The sequence below is a fragment of the Takifugu flavidus genome, chromosome 15 (genome assembly GCF_003711565.1).
Source record: "Takifugu flavidus isolate HTHZ2018 chromosome 15, ASM371156v2, whole genome shotgun sequence".
Lineage (NCBI taxonomy): Eukaryota > Metazoa > Chordata > Actinopteri > Tetraodontiformes > Tetraodontidae > Takifugu > Takifugu flavidus.
Window position 1 is genome coordinate 9,696,383 of NC_079534.1, and position 27,484 is coordinate 9,723,866.

A 27,484-nucleotide genomic window follows, 5' to 3' on the forward strand; every position below is an offset into this window, starting at 1 on the left:
TCACGGGTACAAGCGGCCGAAATGAGCTTCCTTCATAGGGTGGCTGGGCTCTCCCTTAGAGATAGGGTGAGAAGCTCTGCCATCCGGGAGGAGCTCGGAGTAGAGTCGCTGCTCCTCCGTGTTGAGAGGAGCCAGATGAGGTGGCTTGGGCATCTAGTTAGGATGCCCCCAGGACGCCTCCCTGGTGAGGTGTTCAGGGCATGTCTCTCCGGTAGGAGACCCCCGGGAAGACCCAGGACACATTGGAGAGACTATGTCTCTCGACTGGTCTGGGAACGCCTGGGGATCCCTCCGGATGAGCTGGAGGAGGTAGCTGGGGAGAGGGAAGTCTGGGCTTCTCTCCTTAGGCTGCTGCCCCCGCAACCCGACCCCGGATAAGCGGTAGAGGATGGATGGATGGATGGATGTTTGCAATCCTAGCTCATCTGTGTGTCTTTCTTCTCAGAGACTGCTTCCACTCGGGCAGGACCAGTCACAGCCCTTTGCTTGTCTCCAAAAGATAATCTACTTCTTGCTGGCTATGAATCGGGTTTAATTGAGATATGGCAACACACCACTGTGGTCGGCTATAAGCAGGTGAAGACATAGACCATAAAGGAGATGAACGCTGAACAGGTGCATGTTGGTGTAACTATAAGACACATTTATTGGTATTTATTTGACAGACTTTTAAAAGTGGCATCAGTGCAATCTCCGTCATGCCTGATAACCAGTTTGCTGTCAGCTACACAAAACCTTCCATTGATATTTGGAAACTGGTATGGAATCAAAAAAGCAACATTACAAGGTAAGCAACAGCCAGAGATAAGTAAGCCACCACTCCAGTCAACAGAATTACTTATTAAAATATTTCATTTCAATTTATTGACATAACCGAGGATAACAAGAGAACTTTTTACAGCAATTGTGCAATATGTGTGAAGAAAATGCAAGCTAAACCTCGAATATTTGTTTGTTTTAAATGTTACAAAAATAAAAATGCATGACAGTTATTTCAAAGTTTTTATTGACAACTACACATCAAATAAAACTTTTGATATTGCATCAAATTCTCCTATTAGTTGGTACACTTCAGATAGATTAAACTATAACTATGCCCCTTTATTAACTTTCTTTTGTGATAACTTTTGTGATATGATCTTAGGTTCAAATGACCTGAAACGTGAGAGAAACAAATGAGGCAAAGACAACAGTTTTGAATTTTACTTGGAAGGAGAACGGAGAGATGTGCTCAGTTACAGATCTCCAACACGTTCTGACGCACAACTTCTGCCATCCTTCTTTTATTGAAATTAGGAGGTCCCTAGTTAGACAGAATTCAAATGTGCCTAAAGGGGGGGGGGGGGGACACAAGATAACAGGTCCCATACAAAGAAAAGACTGTAAATCATAATGGTGAGATTATACATAGGTCTTCACTGATTTGATTAGCTTAGCTCGCACACAGCACATTCTTCCATTTCAGACAGATTAAAAGAACACCTCCTGTGTCATGCTCTGCAACTCTATCTCCAGTCAATGTCACTTCCCCACAGCAACTGCATTTCTGTCATCCTTGACCAGAGGAGTTCGAGTTCACACATCAAGCATCATGAACATTAAGCATTAACAAATAATAAGAAACATTAAGTAATGAGAATCAATATAACAAGAATAAAGAATATAACAAGGTAAAAGTAAATAAGAGATAACTTTAATATAATGGTTCTAACATATGTATTCAGTATTATTCTATCAGTGTTGGAAAATCAATTCTGATAACTTTGGCAAAAGTCCAAGTTGCAAAACTACAGTTTCATACATTGATTGTATTGTGCACACTAACCTTTCACTCTGTCCAGTGTCCCAGCTGTCAGCCTGCTGAAGGTGAACACATACAAACTAAAAGAAGCAGCTGTGCGCCTCAGCTACTGCACGGTCCTCATTGGAGTATCAGAGTCTGGAAGGATATTTCATGTCTCGTCTGAAGAGGAAAATTGGATGCACATAGTCAGCGAGTAAATCTATTTAGCTTATTCCCTGTCCAGAATGTTAGTGTGGTTATATGTTTGATATTAATTTAAATCTTTGATCTGAACATTTCAGAAACCATAATTTACCAGGCAATAAAAGCCTTGTGTGCTCTCTGCATTTAAGGATTTGTTTACAACAGGACATGTTTATTGTTGCCTATGGTTTATGTATGCAATGATTGGATTGATTGATTGATTAATTCATTCAAATTTGAATTGATTCTCATTTCAGTTGGGAGCAGAGAACCAGAATTTTGGGGTTGATTCCAAATGATGAGAAAAGCATGTGGTTGGTTGGCGAGGAAGCAGGAGAAATTCTAATTGGATTCATTGTGAGCTTCTTATATATACATCATTGTGCTTTTCCAATGAATTATTTCATGGAAGTGTGAGATAAGATCAATATATTTTCATACAATAAAATCATATGTTTATGTATTAAAATAATTCAAAGTTAGATTTCTGTCAATTTCTTTATAGTACAGAAACAGCCATTTATACTTTTACAAGTGTTAGTGTACTAAATATTTTTATGTAGTAACTGATGTCCTTGTCCTCAGTTTGCCATGGGCCCCCATTATTCATTCCGTTCAGCTTTTAGCTCAATGAAACTGGAGTCCGGAGATGAGGGAAAGAGTAGCTTGATATCAGCAGTAACTGTAAACAAAGGTATGACATCATGTCTACTACTAATAATGAAAATATGATATCAACTGCCTGAACACCAAAGATTGATTGATCTATCTCTTTCTCTGATTGTGTGATTTTTTTTTGATTTTTTTTTTCAGATTTTGTTGTGTGTGGAGACGTTCGGGGCAACATGTGGTTCATTCAACCTACAGAGCCTTTCTCATTAAGTAACAGAAAACTTGTAAGTTGTGCCAAGAGACGTGCAAAATGAGTCAAAATGCTTTTAATTAAATTTGAGAAAAATCTCATGTTCAGTAATTTTCTAGATCATTGATGGTTATTGATACAACAAATGTAAAGTCACAACACCTCAGTTACAGTATAATCTTGTAGAACATTTTGTAATGTTGTTTTTATTCCCCCAGGTTCATAATGACAGGATCAGCGTGCTGAGAGTAACCGAGCAAACCATCATCTCAGCCTCTTACGACAGGACAGTGAAGCTGTGGGACAGAGACACCAAAAAGCAGGTTCGGCACATCATAGAACAAATACTGCACACACCCAGGGACACGGAGACATTTATGTTTTTGTGCATTAAATTTTGCAGGCTGATGGGTGAAATATAAATATTAGATCTGATTAGTATTTGACTGGTGTTACAATAATTAAATAATGAAAAAAAATCTAAGTAAATTAGTGTAATTTTTATTGTTTTTTAAATCAAAGAACATTCTGAAATTCTATGGATTATAAAACCTAGTAGTTCATTTATTGTAAATAAACTTTAGCAATTGTAGTAATTCACTTCTCTCTATAGTCCCCTTGTCAAGCTTATTCAATATATAAACCAAGCGCATTTCTTGCACAGCTTCATTATACCTATAGATAAGTTTTTACATCTCTTTTTGTCTCTTCTCCCAGGTGGGAATGTTCATGTGCGAAGGGCCTGTTGTACATTTGGAGGTGAACCCCGCAAATCCAACAGAACTGGTTTGCGGTGATGGACAGGGCAATCTTTACTTCCTCACCTGGACACAATAATCTTGATAATTTTACACACTAAACTTTAGGGGATTTAGGGGAAAGGATTACATTTAAAGAAAAATCGCTACTTAATTGTTTGGTTTTCTTCTGACATGAGGTCAATGCAGCAAATAATAAAAATGGCCAAAGAAATTGAAAATGAAATATTCAAACCTCCTAATATAAAAGTATCGCTTCTGTTTGGAGAGGATGCTGACTTCAAATAAACTTGAGTATATGATGAAGTGTGCCCTGCTGCTTTTTATACTAGGCAGTAAGAAATCTGTCTGTCTGTCTGTCTGTCTGTCTGTCTGTCTGTCTGTCTGTCTGCCTGCCTGCCTGCCTGCCTGCCTGCCTGCCTGCCTGCCTGCCTGCCTGCCTGTCTGTCTGTCTGTCTGTCTGTCTGTCTGTCTGTCTGTCTAATCTGGTCCTCTACCTGAGGCCTGGGAGTCTGAGGGTTCTGCGCAGGATTTTAACTGTTCCTAGGACTGCGCTCTTCTGGGTAGAGATCTCTGATGTGGTTCCTGGTATTTGTTGGAGCCATCGACACAGCTTGGGGGTTACTGCCCTTAGCGTAACAATCACTACTGGGACCACTGTTGCCTTCATGTCCCACATTCTCGCCATCTCCTCCTTCAGCCCTTGGTACCTCTCCAGCTTCTCGTGTTCCTTCTTCCTGATGTTGCGATCACTTGGGATTGCTACATCTATCACCACCACTGTCTTCTGGTGTTTATCCATCATCCATCTATCACTCCCAAGTTATTAATTAATCCTAGACCAAAACATGGCTCCAGTTCATTTGAAAGCCTGACTCTTGGCATCACCCATCTGAACTGGAAGACAGAAAAGCCACTTTTGTTTGTAGTTGTATATCGGCCCCCTGCTGGGTCACATTCAGAGTTCCTTTCTGAGTTCTCTGATTTCTTATCTGACTTGGTCCTTAGAACAAACAAAGTCATTATTATTGGACACTTTAATATCCTTCTAGACGTAAATGACAGCTTTAGACATGGCTTCATTTCATTACTTGAGTCAGTTGGTTTCCTCCAGCAGATAAACCAACCAACTCATAGCTTCAACCACACCTTAGATCTAGTTGTGACTTATGGTGTTGAGGTAGAACATGTGTCAGTGTTCCCTCGGAACCCACTCCTGTCAGATCATTCATTGATAACTTTTATATTTATGATTAAGGATTCTTCTATCCTCAGAACACAGTCTTACTATAGCAGATGTCTTTCAGATAATGCTGTAGCTAAGTTTAAGGAAGCAATCCCTGCGTTGATCCCAGGATCACTGTGTTTCCCCAGGGATCAATCATTATAATCTTAGCCCTGCTGAGGTTGACTCTATTGCTGAAGGTGCAGCAACCTCACTGAGAATCACGCTTGATTCTGTTCCCCCCCTGAAAAAGAAAATAGTAAATCAGAGGAGGTGTGCCCCCTGGTATAATTCACATATCAGGACCCTCAAGCAGAAAGCGCGCAGACTAGAAAGGAAGTGGCATTCTTGTAAAATAGACAGCTATCATGTAGCCTGGAAAGACTGTCTATTAGTTTACAAAAAGGCCCTCCGTAAGGCTAGAACAGCTTGTTTTTCTTCTTTAATTGAGGAAAATAAGAACAACCCCAGGTTTCTTTTCAGCACTGTGGCCAAATTAAGTCACAGTGTTTTAGATCCACGTATCCCTTCTTCCCTTAGTGGTGAAGACTTCATGGGCTTCTTCACTGATAAAGTTCTAGCTATCAGAGAAAAAGCTAACCAGGCCATCCCAACTGGACCATCACCAGATGTGCTGACTGTGGGAACATACAGGTTCTCCAACGGGCCCTTAAACTCCTTCACTCCTATATATTTTTCTGAGGCGTCCTTGCTAATTCAGAAATCCAAGTCCACCACGTGTCTCTTAGATCCCATCCCAACACACCTGTTGAAGGATGTTTTACCATTGATAGGCAGATCTATCCTGGACCAGATCAATTGTTCTTTAGTGACAGGTTATGTACCCCGGTCCTACAAGGTGGCAGTGATTAAGCCGTTGCTTAAAAAAACATCACTGGATCCTGATGTCTTAGCAAATTACAGGCCGATATCCAACCTTCCTTTTATCTCTAAAATTCTTGAGAAGGTGGTGGTCACTCAGTTACTGGAGCACCTGCAGAGAAACAGCCTGTTTGAGATGTTTCAGTCAGGCTTTAGAGCTCATCACAGTACAGAAACAGCACTTCTTAAAGTTACTAATGATCTTCTTATCGCTTCAGATCATGGACTGGTCTCTATGCTGGTTCTGCTGAACCTCAGTGCTGCTTTTGATACAGTTGATCACAGCATCCTGTTACACAGACTGGAACATGTGATTGGGATTAAAGGGACAGCACTAGACTGGTTTAGATCATATTTATCTGATAGATACCAGTTTGCTCATGTCCATGGTGTTCCCTCCTCATACAGTAGGGTTAGCCATGGAGTTCCACAAGGTTCTGTAGTTGGACCAATCCTCTTCACCTTGTACGTGCTTCCCTTAGGGAACATTATTCGGCAGCATGGGATACATTTTCATTGTTATGCTGATCACATCCAGCTTTATTTATTCATGAAACCAGAGAAGACAGAGAAGTTAGTGAAGCTTCAGACCTGTCTTAAAGACATAAAGTCCTGGATGTTTTCAAATTTCCTCCTCCTTAACTCAGGAAAAACTGAGGTCATGGTGTTTGGTCCTGAACCTCTCAGGGATAGATTAGATCACATGATCACTCTAGATGGTATCTCATTAACATATAGTCTCTCTGTGAGGAATATAGGAGTAACTTTTGACCAAAATCTCTCTCTCTCTCTCTCTCTCTCTCTCTCCTCTCTCTCTCTTCTCTCTCTCTCTCTCTCTCTCTCTCTCTCTATCCTCTCTCTCTCTATATATATATATATATATCTATATATATCTATATATATATATATATAACTTCTCTCCAATTGTTAATTTACACCATGTTTTATATTTTCTTCAAATTCATATTGTGTATGTGCGCGTGCGCCCTGGTGTGATGCGAATCTCGAGCGCTCAGGTGTGCGACAGCCACTCCCTCTCTTCAGGTACAAACAGGTAAGACTAGTATCTGACGAAGGAAGATCTGCGTCAGGTCTCAGGGACATCTGATTTTCTACTTACCAAGAACCCTTTCAGGAAAACGGCGTTGAATCGCCGAGAAACAGTTTGAATCTCTCTGAGTACTCTGAGAACTGACACAGAGCAGCAAATGGTGAGTTTGCGGCGTTAACGGACTAACATTGATTGAAAACATGAAATTGGGCGGACAGGAGACGTGTTTAATGACGTAACTGTTGGGCAGGATCGATACGATAGCCTGGATTTGGATCTGGAGTGTGAAGAAACAGCTGAAGCTGTGAGTATATCCAAATGGAACTTTAGCTGGCGGACGGAAGTTTTCTTGTGTTGACAGTCTGTTAGCTGCTCCCTAAAACCGCTAAAACAACATTTTATATTAGTCGGGGAGACAAACGGCTAAAATGGTTTCAATTTAAGCCTGCTGAGAGAAGCAGAAGTTGTCAGAAGTCAACGCTTCTCAGAGCTAAATTTAGACATGGTTTTTGGTTTTCCCGTTCCTTTCTTTTCTCCCTTACTTGTTGTATCTAATCTGTTACAATCAGTATTTCCTCTGTTTGCCTTACAGAAACAGGTGCCACAAAAATATGAAGAAATATTCATACATAACATGCGTTCCATGCAGATATTTTTAGTCATTGGTACATACAGTAGATGTTTTGGTGTATGTATTATAAGAATTTGAGGAAAATAAATATACACATTATTGTTAGATCCAACTTTATTGTCATTGCACATGTCCCAGGTACAAAGCAGTGAAAGGAAGATTGTCATGTGAGACTTGGATAGTTCATGGACCGCCATCTAATATAAATAATTACATTAAGAACACAAATACACCATGGACCAAAATATAGACAATCTGACTGAATATAGCAAAAAGGTGTTCATCAAAGTTTTACATCTATTTTGTTTTCTTATTTTGACTGTCTGCTCAATCACGTTTTAGGGGCGGGACAAATGTCACTATGTTTGAATATCAGTATTTTCCACACATTTCAGGACAAAAGGGGTGTTTTTAAAGGGCTTTTTAAGAAAACAACCAAAGCTGTTCAAGACCAACCGCAGGTTTGTAACAGTTTTCTTTAACCTTATGGACTTTTTAATAATGTCATTTACTTCAGATATATAATAAAATATAATTTTATTAACTTTAAGTACACTCATGTAGTAATCAGTGATCTTCAGTTATTGTACATTAGGTAGGCTATTCAAGTGTCCCATCCTGTTCATACTGTAGGTACCTGATCCGTCATCTGTCATTGGACAATGAAACAGAAACACAGCCACTGATTTATCTTATATGTGTGTAGACTTGAAACTAGAGAATATGTGTCCATCTGATGCAAAAGATCAGATGTGGACTCTTAACTAGAATGGCCCCTCTGCTTGTCGCTGGAATTTGCCAGATTCGGTGCATCAAAGATAACATACGGAGTAATATAACTTGAAAATCTAATAAAATGATTTGTTTATATCTTTGTCATAGTAGAACATGGACTTAGAAGATCCTGAACTGTCTGCCAGTTCCATCAGCTTAATTAGCAATAAATCAACAACAGTGAGTTTTTTCTGCTGCAGAGAAACTTTTCCTTAGAAATGGAACCATTCTGATTTTTGAAACCTGAACTGCCCTTTTGTGTCTGCAGGAAAAATCAAGTACAAGTGTTCTTGGTGGGATTTTAAGAAGGTCACCTAAACCAGGAAATGTCCGACGGCTTTCACGGGTGAGACAAAATCTCCTTTTATGTGAGTTTAAAAAAAAAAAAAAAAGTCATCTGCAGAATACAGTCAGTAATTATGTTTCAGGATCTGTTGGAAAGTGAGATGACAGCAAGCAATGACAGTCTGTCTGAAACCAGCAGTGCAAAAGTGAGCTTCATCACTCAATTCTTTCATTAGAATATGGAAACTGCAATGACATAATAATGTTTTTGCTCCTAAATATATGTGTGAATATGACTTTTTTTTTTTAAAGGAATCAATGGGAAGGTTTAAAGGAATGTTTAAAAAAAACACAAAGCTTCTTGAGGCAAAGACACAATCAGAGGTAATAACCATCTTTTACTGTGGGTTATGTCATTAAGATAATCAATTTAATGAAATCCTGACATTAATTGCTTTTATTTTTCACCTTCAGGATGACTTGTTAGCACTCTGCAGTGCTGACAGTCTTTCAGTGAATAAAAAGGTGAGATTTGGAGAAGCTTTCCTTCACTATGAGCATATTTCAATAACTCATGTGTTACAGGAGGCTGAAGGGATGTTCACAGGGTTGTTTTAAAAAAAAAAAAAAAAAAACACTCATGGAGCGGGGACACAAGCCCAGGTTGCTGCTGCATTCTTGTTTGTTCAATAAACCTCTAGTTATTCAGAAAAGATAACTGTATTAATGAGAAGATATCTTTTGTCTGCCACAGCCAGCGAGCTCTCTGGCAGCAATAATCTCACCAAAAACAACAACGAGGTGAACTCGATGAGGTGTTTCTGAGTATGTCCTGAACACCTCACCAGGGAGGCGTCCAGGGGGCATCCTGACTAGATGCCCAAGCCACCTCATCTGGCTCCTCTCAATGCGGAGGAGCAGTGGCTCTACTCCGAGCTCCTCCCGGACAGCAGAGCTTCTCACCCTATCTCTAAGGGAGAGCCCAGCCACCCTTTGGAGGAAGCTCATTTCAGCCGCATGTACCCGTGATCTTGTTCTTTCGGTCATTACCCAAAGCTCATGACCATAGGTGAGGGTAGGAACGAAGATCGAGTGGTAAATCGAGAGCTTCGCCTTTTGGCTCAGCTCTCTCTTCACCACTACGGACTGGTGCAGAGTCCGCATTACTGCGGATGCCGCACCGATCCGCCTGTCAATCTCCTGCTCCATTCTTCCCTCACTCCTGAACAAGACCCCGAGGTACTTGAACTCCTCCACTTGGGGCAGGATCTCTTCCTTGACCTGGAGAAGGCACTCCACCTTTTTCCGGTTGAGAACCATGGCATCGGATTTGGAGGTGCTGATTTTCATCCCAGGCACTTCACACTCGGTGGCGAACCGATCCAGTGATCGTTGGAGGTCACGGGCCGATGACGCCAACAGGACCACATCATCTGCAAAGAGCAGAGACCCGATCCTGAGGTCACCAAGCCGGACCCCCTCAACACCATGACTGCACCTAGAAATTCTATCCATAAGTTATGAACAGAATTGGTGACAAAGGGCAGTCCTGGCGGAGACCAACCCTCACTGGAAACGAGTTTGACTTACTGCCAGTAATGCGGACCAAACTCTGATACCGATTGTACAGGGAGCGGACGGCCCGTATCGGGGCCCGGCACCCCATACTCTCGGATGACCCCCCACAGGACCCCCCGAGGGACACAGTCGAATGCCTTCTCCAAATCCACAAAACACATGCGGACTGGTTGGGCAAACTCCCATGCACCCTAAAAGACCCTGCTGAGGGTGTAGAGCTGGTCCACCGTTCCACACCCAGGACGAAAACCACATTGCTCCTCCTGAATCCGAGGTTCGACTATCCGGCGGACCCTCTTCTCCTGAATAGACCTTACCAGGGAGGCTGAGGAGTGTGATCCCCCTATAGTTGGAACACACCCTCCGGCTTCCCTTCTTAAAAAGAGGGACTACCACCCCGGTCTGCCAATCCGGCAGCACCTTCCCCGATGTCCACGCCATGTTGCAGAGTCGAGTCAACCACGACAGCCCTACAACATCCAGAGCCTTAAGGAACTCTGGGCGGATCTCATCCACCCCCGGGGCCTTGCCACCGAGGAGTTTTTTGACTACCTCGGCAACGTCAGCCCCGGAGATACGAGAGCCTGTTTCCAGGTCCCCAGGCCCTGCTTCCTCACTGGGAGGCACATTGGTGGGATTAAGGAGGTCTTCGAAATATTCATTCCACCGATCCACAATATCCGGAGTTGAGGTCAGCATCACACCATCGCCACTATACACAGGGTTTACAGTGCACTGCTTCCCCTTCCTCAGACGCCGGATGGTGGTCCAGAACCTTTTTGAAGCCGTCCGGAAGTCATTCTCCATGGCCTCACTGAACTCTTCCCATGCCTGGGTCTTTGCCTCAGCAACCGCTGTAGCTGCACTTCGCTTGGTCTGCCGGTACCTATCAGCTGCCTCAAGAGTCCCACTGGCCAGTAAGGCCCGATATGACTCCTTCTTCAGCCTAATGGCATCCCTCACCGCTGGTGAGACAAGCACAGAGGTCCAATAACAAAACACCATTCGGGTTCAGATCAGGGGGGCCGTTCTTCCCAATCACACCTCTCCAGGTCAAACTGTCTTTGCCACCGTGAGCATTGAAGTCACCCAGGATGACGAGGGAGCCCCCAGAAGGAGCACTCTCCAGCACTCCCTCTAAGGACTCCAAAAAGGGTGGATACACTGAACTGCTGTTTGGGTCATAGGCACAAACAACAGTCAGGATCTGTCCCCCCACACGAAGGCGAAGGGAGGCTACCCTCTCATCCACCGGGGTAAACTCCAACATACAGGCACTGAGACTCCAGAGGGGTAGAGAGTCCAACCCCTCTCGAGAAGACCGGTTCCAGAGCCCTTGCTGTGCGTTGAGGTGAGGCCAACTGTGTCTAGTCGGAACTTCTCAACCTTGCGCACCAGCTCAGGCTCCTTTTCCACCAGAGAGGTGACATTCCATGTCCCTAGAGCAAGTTTATGCCGGATCAGACCGCCAAGGTCCGTGCCTTCGGCCGCTACCCAACACACAATGCACCCGATCCCCTTGGCCCCTTCTGCAGGTGGTGAGCCCACGTGAAAGGGGTCCCATGTTGCCTCTTTGGGCTGTGCCCGGCCGGACTCCATGGGCAGATGGTCCGGCCATCAGGCGCTCGCCAACGTGCCCCACCCCCAGGCCTGGCTCTTGGAGGGGGCCCCGGTGACCCACATCCGGGCAAGGGAAACTTGGAACCAATATTGTTTCTCGTCATTTGGGGGTGATGGGCTACGCTTTGTCTGATCCCTCACCTAGGACCTGTTTGCCATGGGTGGCCCTACCAGGGGCATAAAGGCCCAGACAACAGAACTCCTAGGATCACTGGGACACGCAAACCCCTCCACCACCCCTCCTGGGCTACCACCTTATCGTGGTGGAGGGGATTGCGTGTCCCAATGACACCCCCACCTTCCTGGGCTACAAAAATCTCCTTTTACTTGAAAAAAGAAGTCATATAAAGAATACAATTAGTAATCCAGTGCAATGAATATTAATTGAAATTATGTTTCAGGATCTGTTGGAAAATGAGTTGACAGCAAGCAATTACAGTTTGTCTGAAACCAGCAGTGCTAAAGTGAGTCTCATTACTCAAGTCTTCCATTAGAGTATTTAACAATAACACCTGATTGTTTGGCTTCTTTACTCTTTAAAACACATGAAACAGCAGAATCACACTTGTTCAGCACAGCCCGAGGATTAAAAGTTACAATAGTCCATAAACGTATATATGTCGTTCAAATTAATTTTTACAGCACTTTTCAGACTTCAGCAACTTAAAGGATTTTACAGTGATAAAGCACAGCATAATGAAAAAATGCACACAGTTAAAAGTAAAGAACAATCCTTCCTTCCTCGCATTCTCCACAATTGAAATAACAGGCACAAACACGTACATATACCCGGGCACATGCTTGCACATAATAAGCTGATATGGTAACAAAAATGTAAAAATGCCTTTAAAAAACTTAAAAAAAATTCATACCGCTCTCCTCAGATAATAACTTGTCACCTATAATTGGTCACAATGTGTTGAGAAGGGTGTGTATTTTAAAGGTGTGTTGATGCTATTGTGGCTGTTTGGAAGCATTGGCAGAACCTGCAGACATCAACAGTTCAGTAGGAATGTTGGTCATTGTTTGAGTTTATATCGGTCTGTTTCACAAAGTACACAATCTTTTGTTTTATGCCATGACATTTTTTTTTTTTAAGGAATCAACAGGTGTGTTTCTGGGAATTTTTAAAAAAAACTCAAAACTTCTCGAGGCAAAGACACAATCAGAGGTAAGAGTCATCTTTTACATGTGTTATATCATCAAGATAAAAAGGAAATACAGTGCTGACAATTTGACCTTTATTTTTCACCTTCAGAATGACTTGTTAGTACTCGGCAGTGCTGACAGCCTTGCGGTGAATAACAAGGTGAGCTTTGGAGAAGCTTTCCTTCACTATTAGCACATTTCAACAACTTTCATATGTTACAGGAGGCTGGAGGGATGTTCACAGGGTTGTTTAAAAAGAAAAAGTCTCATGGAGCAGGGACACGAGCCCAGGTTGCTACTGCCTTTTTGTTTGTTCAACAAACCTCCAGTTATTTTGAAAGGATGACTGTATTAATGAGAAGATATCTTTCTTTCAGAACGATTCATCCGCAGCCAGCGAGCTCTCTGGCAGCAGTGATAATCTCAGCAAGAACAACAATGATGAGGTGAACTCTTGTTTCTGTAATCATGTTTAACTACCAGCAAAATAAACCTTAAGTGATGTTGATTTTAACATTGACATATTTATTTTGATGAGAAAGGAGGAAATTTAGAGGTGTGTTTATGAAGAAAATAGTCAAATCTCAGTCCGTCTCTTTTATGAGAAGCTCTTGTGTGACATTGAATCAGGGCGGAATATGTTTTATTAATTTTTCAGAAAAAAATAAAGTGACTTAAAGCATTTGCACAACAAATTTGTGGTCCAGTTTAACTTATAGCATTTAATTTAACAGCAATTTCACAATTTAACTGATATGTGCATTGTTGAGTTCTGTTCATTTGCCATTAGATATCAGATTACAGTCCTGGACTTGTAGCTTTTTCAGATAAGGTGGTGGAGCCAGCAGCCAAAGAGGAGCTGCACCCTAATAAATGCATGCAGCTGTTCTTCATTAACTGAACACCAACAATGCTCCTGCCGACACCCTCGTCTGTGGCTCTCCTTTAAGTTTCTTATTTTTACCAAAGAGGGCTTCATTAAGTTCTTCCTGACCTATTTTGAGGGGGTCTAAGGTCAGAGTCGCAACTGTGTCCTATAGCTGATGATTAAAGCCCTCTGAGACAAACAATGTTTTGGCTCAAACTAAATTTTAGCTGATTTAATAGTGATGTGTAAAACTTTTTCCAGTTTGGGGTTCTGTGTTTGCTCCTATATAGTAGAGCTACGGAGCTGAAACATGGAGGAAAGTGAATCTACCACAGTACAGACAGGATAATAGGGGTACAGAGACATTTGCAGTGCGGTCCTTGTTTTTGGATTTTGTAAAAAAAAGATTATGCCGTCTTTATTTATTTCTAAATTTACCTCTGGTCAGTTTGCAGAAAGCCATATAGATCACATATAGATCCAGCACTGGACTGTGTGTGGACCACTGTCTGACTTAATGAGTTGTAATTTTATTGGTACATGGAGGCACAAGTGGTCATTTTAATTACATTCCCAATAGATGCTTAAATGCTTACCATTATCTACTTTGCTCAGATTTTTTTTTTTTACATATTTACAGAAGAACTCAGGCTCTGACAGTGAGGAGGCTTTGGACAATGGAGAAATGCAGCCTGTCCAAAAACCGGTATTCTCGTTATTGCCTGTTTTTAACCAACATTTCAGTTTGTCCTTGGCATTATTTCTCATGTCCTCACCTTTTCTTTACTTTTCAGTGGAAATTTACTGAAGGAATAGCAAAGATGAATCCTTTTCGAGGTGCCAACAGAGTAAGAGATTTGTTTTTGTCTGCTTATTTAATTATTTTTAATGCAACACAATGTCTATAAAAGTGTAAAAAAAAAAGTCTTATTTTTGAAACACCTTATCTTGATTAAGCAGTTAGTGTCAGGTTATGAGGATCTACCAATGAGTTTAGGCAATAAACATGTGTTTTGATTTGTTTCTACCCCACTCGTACCTTTTTCATAGGACAAGTACCTAAACTTACAATTCCACTACATTCACACGATAAAGTTTACTTACTAATATGAATGCTTTTCCTTCAGAAAGACACCAAACACGCACACAAGAATGAGAGTCAACCGAAAGAAAACTGCAGAGCGGTAAGTTTGTTGTCATCTGTGGGCACAAATGCCGCCAATCAACTAATAACTCCTTCTCTTCTTCTTTTTCTTATCTTCTTCTGTTTAACGTATCCTGATCTACACTTTTTTTTTAAAAACATGAAATTCTGCCCTGCTAACTTCAAAATCTATATACTTTCCAACTTGTGTTTCACACTGAAATTGTGTGTATCCTTGTTAGGTCAAAAGTAACTTATTTGAGCTGGAGACAAACGAAAGCAGTAAAATACCACCAGTCCCACCCAGACCATCTGATGAGGTGTGAAAACATTGAAATAACTACCTCTCATGTGTGGCACTGCTTTGACTCCAACGCTGGCAAGCAGTTTACATTTTTGCTGTTATCATATATGCATAGGAGATGAAAGGGGTGATGGCATACAGGAAAGCAAACTAGTGATATGTTATTGTCTTCATTTCTTTATATGAACAGTACAGAAAAATGTGGATTTTATTATATATGTAAACACCAAGGATAACCGGTCTATGTGATACTTTACTTGTTGGATGTCAAGTATTGGTGATTATCCTTTTAAAAATAGAGAAAATATTTGATGTGAATGAGAATAGTAGCTAAGAGCTACTTGGGAGAAAAAAAAGGAAATCTCATTTATATGCGTATACATACATTTTGTGTGTGTGGAGATGGGCACACATACAGATATACCCAAAGAGGTCACTCTTAAATACACTGCTCAAAAAATTAGAGGAACACTTGGAAAACACATCAGATCTAAAGGGGGGAAAATTATCTTGAATATCATTCCTGATTAAAAAAAAAAAAAAAAAAAAGTAGGTGATGTATTAGTAACAAAATAATGCCACATAATTTGATAGAAATGAAAATGATCACCCTATAGAGGGGGAAAATCAAAGACACCCCAAAAATGAAAGTGAAAAAATGATGCAGTAGACTGCTCCATTTTGCCAAAATGTCATTGTAGCAAATCAAAATGATTCTCAGTAGTTTGTGTGGCCCCCACGTGCTTGTACATATGCCTGACAACGTCGAGGCATGCTCCTAATGAGACGACGAATGGTGTCCTGCGGGATGTCCTCCCAGATCTGGACCAGGGCATCACTGAGCTGAGGATCAACCTGGCGGCGCCGGATGGACCTAAACATAATGTCCCAGAGGTGTTTTATTGGGTTTAGGTCAGGTGAACGTGGGCGCCAGTCAATGGCATCAATTCCTTCCTCCTCCAGGAATTGCCTGCATACTGTAGCCACATGAGGTCGGGCATTGTCGTGGACCAGGAGGAACCCAGGTCCCACTGCACCAGCGTAGGTTCTGTCAATGGGTCCAAGGATTTCATCCCGATACCTAATAGCAGTCAGGGTGCCATTATCTAACCTGTAGAGGTCTGTGCATCCTTCCAGGGATATGCCTCCCCAGACCATCACTGACCCACCACCAAACCGGTCATGCTGTTGCATGTGCTGAGGTTGAACCTGCTCTCATCGGTGAAGAGCACAGGGTGCCAGTGGCGTAGTTGCCAATTTTGGTGGTCTATGGCAAATGCCAATCGAGCTCTACGGTGCCAGGCAGTAAGCACAGGGCCCACTACAGAATGCTGGGCCCTCAGGCCACCCTCATGGAGCCTGTTTCTGATTTTTTGGTCAGAAACATTCACACCAGTGGCCTGCTGGAGGTCATTTTGTAGGCCTTCTATGGCCTTGTCCAGCTCTCCTGGAGTAACTACCTGTCTCCTGGAATCTCCTCCATGCTCTTGAGACTGTGCTGGGAGACACAGCAAACCTTCTTGCAATGGCACGTATTGATGTGCCATCCTGGAGGAGTTAGACTACTTGGGCAACCTCTGTAGTGTCCAGGTACCGCACCATCCTATCAACAGAGATGTTGATCTGAGCCAAATGAATAACTACAGCAGTAGAAAGTCAGTCAGTAAAAAAATAAGTCAAAAGAGGTGAGGAGGGGAAAAAAGTATCAGTGGCCTCAACCTGGAAATCCATTCCTGTTTTGGGGGCCGTCTCATTGTTTCCCCTCTGATGCACCTGTTGTTGATTTAATTGACAAAAAAGCAGCAGAAACTGATTAAGAACCCCCCCTGCTACTTAACTGACCAGATCAATATCCCAGAAGTTTGACTGATAGGTTGCTATACTCTGATTAAAAGTGTTTATTTTTTTTTATTTTTTTGTTCTAATTTTTTTGAGTAGTGTATGTGGATTGTTGGATGGTCTTGGCATTATGAGTCAAAGCAATTTCCAGAAACCACAGAATCATACATGGTGAAGATTTGTGCATTTAAATGTCATTAAAATGCCATCATTAAACTTTTTTTTAATGTTCTGCAGGTACAATCCAGTAAGAAAGCTAATGGTGAAAGGGACAAAGACAGAATAATCTCCTCAGAAAGTAAAACTGTAAGTTTTTTCTGTCAGTGACAGTCAAACATAAGGAATGGGTAAAATATTTTGAATAAATCAAAGGCTTGAAAATGTGGGGATCCTTTCACGATGCATGAAAAATCTTGTCTGCAGTGTAAAATGGTCGTCAGGGGATTTTGTCCCGGGAAGTTGAGCAGCTTGGCTCAGGTGCAATGTGAAAGGTGTCCCACGTCGTCCCACTAAGTTACCTGATGATGGACTGTACCTGTACTTGCCTGTTGCGTTCTGATTTTGTCACTGGACTCCTTTTCCCCCTGTTTTTTTTTTTTTTTCTTTAAATCAAACAACCAAATGTGATGTTCCACAGTGTTTAAGTGAAACACAAAAGTGAAGTATGTTCTCGAGAAATCCCACCAATCAGGGTTCATTTATATACCTGTGGCTTGTGTAGTAATGTAACAAAGCTTCTGTGGAGAAGAGATTTGGCAGCAGAATTCAGGCACTGTTATTTATGGCAATATTACCAGCCTGGCCAGCACTGAGTGGCCTCATTATGAACTTTATAGCTGGTTGGCCACAGTCGCTAAACCTCCCGAGTGTGTCCAGCTCAGTAGCTGCACCACCATTGCACTCCACATCCTCCACTGATATCAACCCCCACTGATGATGCACAATGAGCACCAGCACATTTCTGTCCTGCTGTAACCACTGACTGAAAATATTACAACACTGTTGCCTAACAATGTCAATATAGTCTAAGTTTATTTATACTTTGTGAAACTTAGAACATTAGGATGAACAAAAAGCTAATATTCCTGCAGGAATTTAAGAAAACACAGACACATTTTTTGCCAACAAATATTTGTTTTAAAAAAGGTTTTTAGACAAAATCCATTGTCCATTGTTTACCTCACAGTGTTCCGGTGCACATAAAGCCACACCCCTTTCACACCGGGAGGTCAGACCCGTGAATACTGGAAATGTTTAAATGCCCGAATGCTAATCAAAGGCGGGACGGCCCGTGATAAAATGTCCTGCATCGATGCACTAATTTCACTGGGAAAGCAGTGAAATTAGTGCACAATTCAACTGGGCCTATTAGAGTATTGGAGGTCATTAAATCCTCTATTGTAGGTATGTGTGTTAACAGTATTAAGTCAGTTTCTTACTTGTATATTAACATATAGGCCAGACTACTGTGTATCTGATCATTGCTGCTCTTGTGTACATCTGCTCTTCTGCAAGCCTGAAGCTACGCACAGATCATACAACTGAGAGCATCAGCAGTATTTGCCACAAAATTCTGGTGAAAGCAAACACTCAAGTTATTCCTCCAGAACTTCTCTCACCATTCTTATCAGATCTTCCATGGCCATTGCAGGGTTTGCCCGGCACATGCTTCTCATGGAAGCTGGATGTTGTTTTATTTTTTTTATTTTTTTTTTTGTTGTTTTTTATTTTTATTATGTTTTATTAAACAGTTTTTTTTTAACTCTCAGATAATAAAATGTAGAATAAAAACAAAAGCACATTATTAATTATTAACTGAAATATATTGGGGGGGTTGCTTTAAGAGAGGGTTATTTACATGACCGATAGTTTTAACAGACCAAGATAACAGTGAAGACGTCACATGAAACATGGTGAGAATATCCAGGAAATGCATTTGATGGTGGATATCCTGAACATTTGTTCCTCTCACACTGCTCACAGGTTTCTACTTGTAGAGGTTTCACTGCTCTAAATTGGCCAAGCCAAATGGTATATTTTGGTTTGTTGTGGCCCTTTTGTTGTGGACTGGTTTGAGTATTTTCTGTGTTCAATCTTAGTTTAATCAGTCCACATTTTGCCAATACTCATATAGAGTGTCAAGCTGCTTTTTCTAATACACAGTAAGCAGTTGCTTCCTTCACGGTGTCCTATTACCGAAGCACTGCTTGTTTACTGTTTTAGTTGCTGAGCCTCATTAACAAAGATGTTTTTATTGCCATTGAATCAGGCCCAGTCAGATGATGAAAATCTCAGAGATGAAGATTTAGGACAGCAAGAGGAAAAGAAAAGTGGAGAGAGCAAAGACAAGACCGACGAGGTCTTTAATTTACATAACTTTTGCTCCATGGTCAATATTTGAGACTGATTTCTTCATTTTTATTTTTAGACAAAAGTGAGAAAACCCAAGAGACACAATCCCTTTATGCCTCGTGTAAAGGTAACATTCAAATGTCTTTGTTTTCCATCAGTGGAGTTTAAAACAACTTTTTGGATTTTTTCTTGTTGTTATTATTAGTAGTAGTAGTCGTAGTGGTAATGCTCACATATTTCTACTTTGGTATGTTCTTAAGTTAATCCTAATATTATACTGTATTCGCTGCCTCAAGTGTTCTATTTGAAATAAGGAGTTGTGCTGATTGTACAGTGCGGTAGAAAATCTTTTTAACACAGTAAAAAAACATAATTACCATAATCTATTTATTCTTATGTAATTGTGCCATTCTTCATGGCAGATTTGCTGTAACTGTAAATCTCTGGACACCTCAGTCTTTCTTTTTTAATTTTTTTCACTTTGTTAAATTCTTGTTGAATGTCTCTCAAGTAAAGGTTGAATATTAAACTCTAGATTTTGAAGTGATAGCATTTTATCACTGCCTATTAATACTTTTATTGCTGTTGAATCAGGCCCTGTCAGATGATGAAGAGCTCAGAAATGAAGATGCAGCACACCAAGAGGAAAAGGAAAGTGAAGAGATGAGCAAAGACAGGACTGATCAGGTCTTTCAATTCCATTTCTTTTGCTCTATCTTTGTTAATTGATTTCTCCGTCACTGTAAATAGATATATGCTACTGATATCTTCCCTTCTATTTCAAGACAAAAGTGAAGAAACCTAAGAAACACAATCCCTTTATGCCTCGGGTCAAGGTAACAGTTAAATGTCTTTGTTTTCTGTCTGTGATCACTATCTGATTTATTTTTACATCTCTGCCATGTTGTTTAGTGTACTGTACATCAAATTCTTTTTTTCTGTTAATTCTTTTAAAATAATTTAATGTGCACAGGTTTTCCAACTGTGAATATCTTTGTATGTTATTTGCCTATTTGTCGTTTTATTAAGTTAATCAGTGCACAGTTCTAAGCATGTATTATTATAGATAAAGCACAGGGTTCTAATTGGTGGAGGTCAAAACAAAACATGTTAGTTAGATTCTTCTTAAATCAAATGCCAATCTTTTCAAACAGCTGCTCATACACTATTTAAATTTTTTTTTATGATTGTTATAACTATTAACAATGATCATAATAATAGGAATTATAGAAAATGTGTTTTTTTGTTTTTACTATGTTTACAGGGGAAAATGTTACAGAGACATGCAAACACAGCAGAGGTATGCCATATGTACCTAACTTTTGGCTTTCTTGACTCACTTGTGATCACCTTACAGTATTTGTCTTAATGTTGCAGTGCAGGATGTTTTATTAGGATCACATTTACCATAGGTGTGTTTTACTAACTATCCTTGAAAGCATGAATGTGTGTTGTTGTTTGTTGTGCTTTTTTCCTCTCTATTCTGAAGAGGGAACCCTCCCCCACACCCAGACCTGTCTTTTGTGTGACCACATATTTAACTGGAAGGATCACTTGGCTGAAATGTGCCCAGACTTGTTTTGCTGCTGCTTTGTGTTCACAGATGATCCTTTTACCTCTGAAAAAGTCTCGTCAGTGTACTATTTTTATTGGGGATCTCCTATTTAATTTTTTAATCTTTCTCTGTTTATGTTATAACAGACAGCACTGTGATGTTATTGTTTACACCTTATCAAACATATTTGAGATATTATTGGAGCATTATTTCTGTTATTTGAGAATGAAGAAGGAAGCAGGTCCCTGTTTGATCAACTGGAGGACTTCCGCATTGAACCATCACCAAATGAAGACAGAGAGGTTTGAAGTGTCAATAGCAAATAAGTCACTATGGTAATAAACTGTATATATCCACTTAAACCCATTCTTATATTATCATGTTTTCCAGAATATGGATAATCTCATGGATTGGTGGAACACAGTGGAGTGTAAGTCAGATATCAAAATATTTTATGATGACCAACGTTCTGAACAATTGTGAACAGAACGAAATTTAAAGAGGCTTTTGTCGCCCTTTCATCTATTATTTTTCCAGCCACTTTAAAAAATATACACACACATGCATACGTTCAGTGACAAATTCTATAATTCCTTAGTTATGAAGTTGTAATTTTGTGGTAATTCCCCTCTTCTATTTTACAAGTTCACATCATGTTCACTAAAATCCCTGCAGAAGGTTTGATTTGTTTGTTTTTTTATTGCTTCAGCATGGGAAGATACACCTGAAGTTGAGGACATGACAGAAAAGGAGGAGGCTAAGTAAGTTGTTGGTACTGTTGTTCTTTGGCGAATTAGTGCTTCAGCTCTTTGGATTCACTCTCTACTTCACTCTACTTTTTTTAAGAGCCTTTGCTGTAACTGCAGAAAAAATACAGAAGGGAATCCGTGTTTTCAACAAACTGTTCTCCGAGCGTGCCGAGAGCCTCTGGCAGCACGTCATCGACCTCAACAGCATTGCGGATGGCTTGGACAAGTTCAGCAAAAACACAAAGATTGCTCAAATCACCGGTGGCTCAACCAGTGCCATTGGAGGTGTGGCCACTATTGCTGGACTTGCTTTGGCACCAGTCACCATGGGAACATCTTTGATTGTGACCGCAGTGGGATTAGGTGTTGCCACAGCAGGAGGGCTGACGTCAGCGGGTGCTGGGATCACAAACCAGGTCAACAATTCTATGGACCGCAAGAAGGTGGAGAAGATCGTGCAGGATTATCAAGACAAAATAGCTGACCTCAACAAGTGCCTGAAATTCATCAAGCAGGGTATTGAAAACCTGAAGAAATTTGATTTGGTTAAGATGAAACATCACGCTTACAACCGTGACTTTCCTGTGCTCAGCAGTAGTTTTTATGAAGATGGTGCCATGGCAGGAAAGGCTATCCTCATCAATGCAAATGAGATCATGCGCGTTGTGCAGATCGCAAACGTGGCAGGTAGCACAGCAGCTAGAGCAGTTCAGATTGCCAGTATGGCCACTGGTGTACTCACCGGGCTATTTGTGGGAATGGACATCTACTTTGTGGCCAAAGATTCCAAAGAACTCAAAAAAGGGGTAAAGTCGGAATTTGCCGCTAAAATCAGAGAGGTGGCTACACAGCTGCATGACGGTCTGGTAGAGCTCAACAGTATACGAGAGGAGCTGCAGTCCAGCTCCCCGGAGAGCAAAGAGGTAGGAAGTGATGCATCTGACGAGAACAGAGAGGACGACCATTGTGATTCGGACAAAGATGAGATTGACCGCATTAAAAAAGCTATTAAAAAGAATGTTGAAAACTGAAAATATGTACGACAGAAAAATTGTAAATTTAGTGAAGCTTCATTCGAGCTCATAACTCCAGCATCACTGTCTATAGTTAGTAGTTAGGATGGGGTTTGTAAAATTGAGAAACATAAAATAGTTTTATCCCCACAAATGAAACTTTATTTTAGGGGTGTAACTCTTGAATCTAGGTAGCATTCTTAAAGGAAGAGTTGGTTTTTTTTCACCAATCAAATAAAACGATTAAATATGATACTACTTTCAGTGTAATTAATATTTGTAATTGCCTTTAAGGTAGCAGTAAGGTAACATGAAATTGAATAATTTTCAGATTTGTAATATGTTTAGTGAACTTAATATTAATTTGCCAGTCCTGATGTCATTTATGTCTGAATGTCAATATTCAATGTTATCTTTATATGTGCAATAAGTCATAAAATTCCATGTACAGTAAAATGTCCTTTAGTATTTTTTTCAGTTAAGATAAGAATGAATAAATCCCTGGGCACAGTTGGCAAATGAGGAATCAAAATTAAAAAGGATGGCCACGGAGCACAAAAAACAGCTCAGTCCAGCGTGTAACTGGCCATCATCTCTGTAACAGCGTTAAAGCACAGAAAAGAAACCATCAACCTTCTGCTGTTCCTTTGCTAGTAGAATTTTTACATGCCTGTCAGGATGGATCCTTTTTTAATAATATGAGTAAAAACTGGAAACCTCCATTCCAAACTTCATCAAATTCAACAATTCAGGGCTTCCGTCCATGGAAAAATGCCAGTTTATTAGCTCTCCAAGTTTAATAAATTTAAGTTCTCGAGACCTTAGAAAATAAATGTTTTCCTGCCATCTCCATTTTGTCTAAACATGAAAACAAAATTCCATTCCATCCAAATACATCATGTACTGCTGGGAAAGCCAGGATCATCTTTATTTAGCAGGGTGAGTCAAAATATGCAGAACAAAAACAAATGTGTTCTACAGTTGAAGTAAATAAAGGCTTGCTTTTGGGAGGATTGTGAGATTATTTTGAGTCAAAGAAACTGGAAGATGTGTCATCTCTGCCTTCTTTCTTTGAACAACATCCCAGGTGACCTCCCAAGTTTGAAGTTCATTGCTTTGCCTCAATATTTAACTTTTGTCTGTAAAAAAATAAAATAAAAAATCATGCAACCATAACAACTGACTAAGCATTATGATGGGCCAGTATAAATCCTCACGTTTGTACTGAGTTCACTACTGATACATGATACACTGTGTATTTGCGTAATTGAACATAGTTTAAAGTTTAGAGGGGATCATAGACAGAATAGTTCAGATCACAGAGCCGATGTGTTCTTCTACTCTGTGCAGATGATGAGTCAGTGTCCCTCTTTGTTTCCGCCAAACGATCATTCCCACAGGTAGATCTGGTACAGGCCACGCCCCTTTCCCAGGTGAGTTTCACAAACAGCAGGAGAGAGAATCGTATCTTCTGAACGCAGAAACCAGGTAAGATATTCATCTCTTTTTGGATTTAAAAAATGTCATCACATGATCGACTGGATTTTAGTTCTTCATGAGTTCGGGTGATGAAATTGTAGCGTTAACGTTGGGTGGTGTCCAAAGGTTCGTGAATACACGATAATATATGATCGCGTGGGAAAGTAACAATCGGTCAGCAGTCAAGTCTTCCTTCTTTCGGGTTATCCATTTTTGCGTGTTGCCTAGTTCTTGTACTGTTTACCAAACTAAACTAAAAAATATAAGCTATTTCCCGAAATAACTTTGATTTAAATGTAAATCAATATCTAAAATACACACATAATATAATTGTACTTTTATTTATTAGTATAAAGTATGTTGTGGAATATATTGTTTTTTTAAAAAAAACACTGCTTTTAAAAAAAATTAATTACGATTATGTAACCAATGAGTTTTTAAAAAGATTTTAAAGTTACTGATATGATTTTGTGTAAGAACATTTAGCGGTGCAAACGGTCCCAAAACAGTCAAAGGTATGTGCTTTCCTGTTCAACCAGATATCTGTCATGAACCAGTTTCCAATCATACCGAACCTGCACCGTGTACTGCTTTTTTTCTTTAATTATTTGAATAATTAATATTGCCTACTGGCTATTGAACAGCTAAGTGACATACAATTTAAAAGAAAAGGATTATGTTTATCATTACATCTAGTGTTTTTGTTTTATTACTACCTCCAAAAGTCCACGCTTGAATAATATCCGGAAGATCTTGTATTTTATTTTATAGAATCTTAATATAGTGAAGAGAATTGTCTTTATTTTATTATCATGTGTTGTACCATATGTTTCTGTTTTCTGTTAGAAGCACTTTAGAAGTTAGGAATGGTAGAATGTTTAGTAAGTGGAATAAAGATAAGCAGTCAGTTGACCCTTCCTTGACATGAATGTTGTTTAGACAGTTGGAGGCAGGAGGAGACAGTCAGACGGAAAGTGTTAAACCCCCATCGTAAAACGTGACAGAATAGTTTACTGGTGTTGATAGGTTCCTCTGCAAGAAGGTGAACTTTGAAATGGCCATTTGGGAGACAACGGAGAACAAGGACTGTGTAAGCATCCAATGGGACTGGAAGAAGAAGACGAGGTCATCCAAGAAGAAGGACTGGATTGGACTGAATTAACATCAATAATTTACATATGTGTTTCTATAAAAGACTGGGTCAAGGGATAGTTAGGTTGTCAGACTTCATGCCCTGGCAATGGACTCTGTTATTGTAGGGTTATGAACTGGCCCAGGGCTGTGTAATATTTGTATCTTGAATTGGTTCTATTGTTAAATACATTTTGAAATTGGCATTATTCTTCTTGAAGTCTTCATTCAAAGAACACGCGGATTGGCAGTGACACATGAGCGGTATTGCAATCCAACAATTGTGATGGTCATTTCCTTAGAAGAGCCGGGGGTTTATGGGATGCAAGATCAAGGAAAATCAGAACAAATGTCTGAATATTGTGATGCTGCATATGTCAGTTACTGGAATCTCAAGGACTTTATAGAACAGTATAATTCTAAAAATGTATTTTGTCACTGTCCAGCACCACCTGGGTAAGGTGAAATACAATTAATACTATGTAAAATATAATTAACCCAGGATATGTTTTTTTTTTCAGGAAACTCTTGGTCTTGTTAGTATTTCTCAAATTTCTATAATTCTATATCTTTCCAGCTAAAATGGAGGCATGTCAAGTGAAGCCACAAGTGAAAAAGAAAGGACAGCTGGTGAGAATATTTACGTCTGACAAAAAGTTACACACACATACCACAAATGGCCAGTCTAAAAAATGATGATGCAATTGCAATATTGTGGATAATATGAATGCAACACACTTTCTTTCTCACAGTGTTATGTCTTTTACTTTTCTCAGCCTAAACCGCCTCCAAAGCCTGTCAAGGTACTAAAATAAAAACACAACTGTATATTCTTGCAAGTACTCATTTGTTATAGTGATTGTCGACATCTTTAGAAGACTTAATTTTTAGATTTAAAAAAGCAATCCGGGCTCGATGCATGTTTGGAGCCTCTTCAACCTGCTGACACTGTACGTTCCCGCTGGAAAACACTACAGATCCTCATCAGGATTAACAATTAACAGATACAGTTATAGTGGGAAGTGAGGTATTAGGTCTTTTTTCTTTTATCTAAACTCGCTATTGTGAGCAGTGCTGTTGATTTAACATTTGAAAATTGTGCTACTGTTAGAGAGCAGGAAGGTGGAGAGAGAATGGGAAAGACAGGAGTCTTAAACTGAGTGTAGTGTTGGGATCATGACAGGAAAAGCTATAGAGTTGAGAGACATGGTACAAAGGAGGAACATATGTATTCTGTGTTTGGGAATCCAGGTTCGAAGCTTAAGAGCAGTGCTCAAGAGGTTTTATCATGGTGTAGAAGGAAATGGAAAAAGCACGAGTCATCTTGATGAGGGAGTTTCTTAGGAATGCTCTGGAGTTGAAAACAGTGTCAGATTGAGTGATGAGTTTGAAGCCAGAAATTGAAGATGTCCAGTTTAATCAGTGGTTCTGCTCCACTGTGTGTGTCTGTATGTGTCAGCTGCATGTGTTTGTGTGTATGTGAGAGAGAGACAGTGAGACAGAATGTTAGCAGTCTAAGGTCCTGCTGAAGCTCTTCTGGAGCTCTCTATGACTGCTCCCTTGTTTTCTAATCTAACTGCCTGAAGCCTGCTGATTGGAAAGGAGAAAGAAACACTATTTTCTGTCCATCTGCATGACCAACTTTGCAATTAAACATGAACAATATATATGTAATAAAACAAACAACATTTAAGGGAGCTCTCGGCCACTGTGTCCATGCTTACTGCCAGTACTAAAACTTGTTGTGTGGAAAAAAGTACATAAGGAGGCTCTGTGGTAAAGAAATACAGAACCACTGGAGAAGGCAGCTGAAGAGTCTGTTATTCAACTAAGGAGTGAAACTTTGGGGAGACATGGGAGGCGTTGAGGTGGAGATGAATGTTAGGGGTGATGTGTGATAAAGGAGCCGTATTTTAGAGACACAGACACCAAGGAGAAGACAGGTAGCAGAGCTGAAAGGGGCGGAGATGAAGATGTTGAGATGTTTGTGAGTTACAAAGGTGGAGAAGCTCAAGAATGAATATATCAGAAGCGCAGCACATATTAGATGTTTGGAGATAGTCAGCAAGGGCAGACTGAGATTGTTCGGACATGTCCAGAAGAGTAACAGTGAATATAGGAATAAGGATATTGTAATTGGAACTGCAGGTAGGAGGCCAAGAGGAAGATGAAGGTGGAGGTTTATGGATGTAGGGAAAAAGACATGAATTTAATTAGTGAGGCAAGAGCATGCACAAAAAGGGTTGAG

At 40.4% G+C, this 27,484-nt stretch overlaps 3 protein-coding genes across 17 annotated transcripts in view; all 3 read left to right on the forward strand.

The window, feature by feature from the left end:
• tep1 (telomerase-associated protein 1) overlaps window positions 1-3,909 on the forward strand; it is a 28,601-nt gene extending 24,692 nt beyond the window's left edge. For all 3 annotated transcript variants that reach the window (XM_057057617.1, XM_057057618.1, XM_057057619.1), the window contains 8 exons: window positions 446-576; window positions 666-787; window positions 1,842-1,997; window positions 2,245-2,344; window positions 2,573-2,681; window positions 2,801-2,883; window positions 3,068-3,172; window positions 3,567-3,909. In XM_057057617.1, coding sequence (XP_056913597.1) covers window positions 446-576; window positions 666-787; window positions 1,842-1,997; window positions 2,245-2,344; window positions 2,573-2,681; window positions 2,801-2,883; window positions 3,068-3,172; window positions 3,567-3,686 — 926 coding nt within the window. In that variant the 3' untranslated portion in view covers window positions 3,687-3,909. The remainder of the gene's footprint in view (window positions 1-445; window positions 577-665; window positions 788-1,841; window positions 1,998-2,244; window positions 2,345-2,572; window positions 2,682-2,800; window positions 2,884-3,067; window positions 3,173-3,566) is intronic.
• Window positions 3,910-6,774: 2,865 nt separating this feature from the next.
• apol1 (apolipoprotein L, 1) lies at window positions 6,775-23,172 on the forward strand. The gene is made up of 27 exons (XM_057057657.1): window positions 6,775-6,925; window positions 7,016-7,069; window positions 7,792-7,857; window positions 8,282-8,350; window positions 8,439-8,516; window positions 8,599-8,661; window positions 8,768-8,839; window positions 8,930-8,980; window positions 12,055-12,117; window positions 12,753-12,824; window positions 12,912-12,962; window positions 13,025-13,093; window positions 13,180-13,248; window positions 14,311-14,376; window positions 14,465-14,518; window positions 14,798-14,854; window positions 15,057-15,134; window positions 17,195-17,263; window positions 19,227-19,316; window positions 19,386-19,436; window positions 19,904-19,996; window positions 20,095-20,145; window positions 20,574-20,609; window positions 21,089-21,166; window positions 21,255-21,294; window positions 21,574-21,625; window positions 21,711-23,172. Exons 1-27 carry the CDS (start codon window positions 6,923-6,925, stop codon window positions 22,642-22,644), a joined length of 2,529 nt encoding a protein of 842 aa, XP_056913637.1. The 5' UTR covers window positions 6,775-6,922; the 3' UTR covers window positions 22,645-23,172.
• A 790-nt stretch (window positions 23,173-23,962) lies between these two features.
• LOC130539347 (titin homolog) overlaps window positions 23,963-27,484 on the forward strand; it is a 32,475-nt gene continuing 28,953 nt past the window's right edge. For 11 of the 13 annotated variants that reach the window (XM_057057635.1, XM_057057639.1, XM_057057645.1 and 8 more), the window contains exons 1-3: window positions 24,160-25,500; window positions 25,814-25,866; window positions 26,013-26,039. In XM_057057635.1, coding sequence (XP_056913615.1) covers window positions 25,494-25,500; window positions 25,814-25,866; window positions 26,013-26,039 — 87 coding nt within the window. In that variant the 5' untranslated portion in view covers window positions 24,160-25,493. Of the gene's footprint in view, window positions 24,115-24,159; window positions 25,501-25,813; window positions 25,867-26,012; window positions 26,040-27,484 lie in introns of those variants that run through there. The other 2 variants (XM_057057636.1, XM_057057642.1) reach the window with 2 other exon arrangements.

What these genes read in the sequence shown, in the direction of transcription:
- apol1 (XM_057057657.1), top strand. An exon ending in ATGTCCGACGGCTTTCACGG is followed by an intron (nt 8,517 to 8,598) that starts GTGAGACAAAAT and finishes ATTATGTTTCAG; the next exon opens with GATCTGTTGGAAAGTGAGAT. An exon ending in AGGCAAAGACACAATCAGAG is followed by an intron (nt 8,840 to 8,929) that starts GTAATAACCATC and finishes TTTCACCTTCAG; the next exon opens with GATGACTTGTTAGCACTCTG.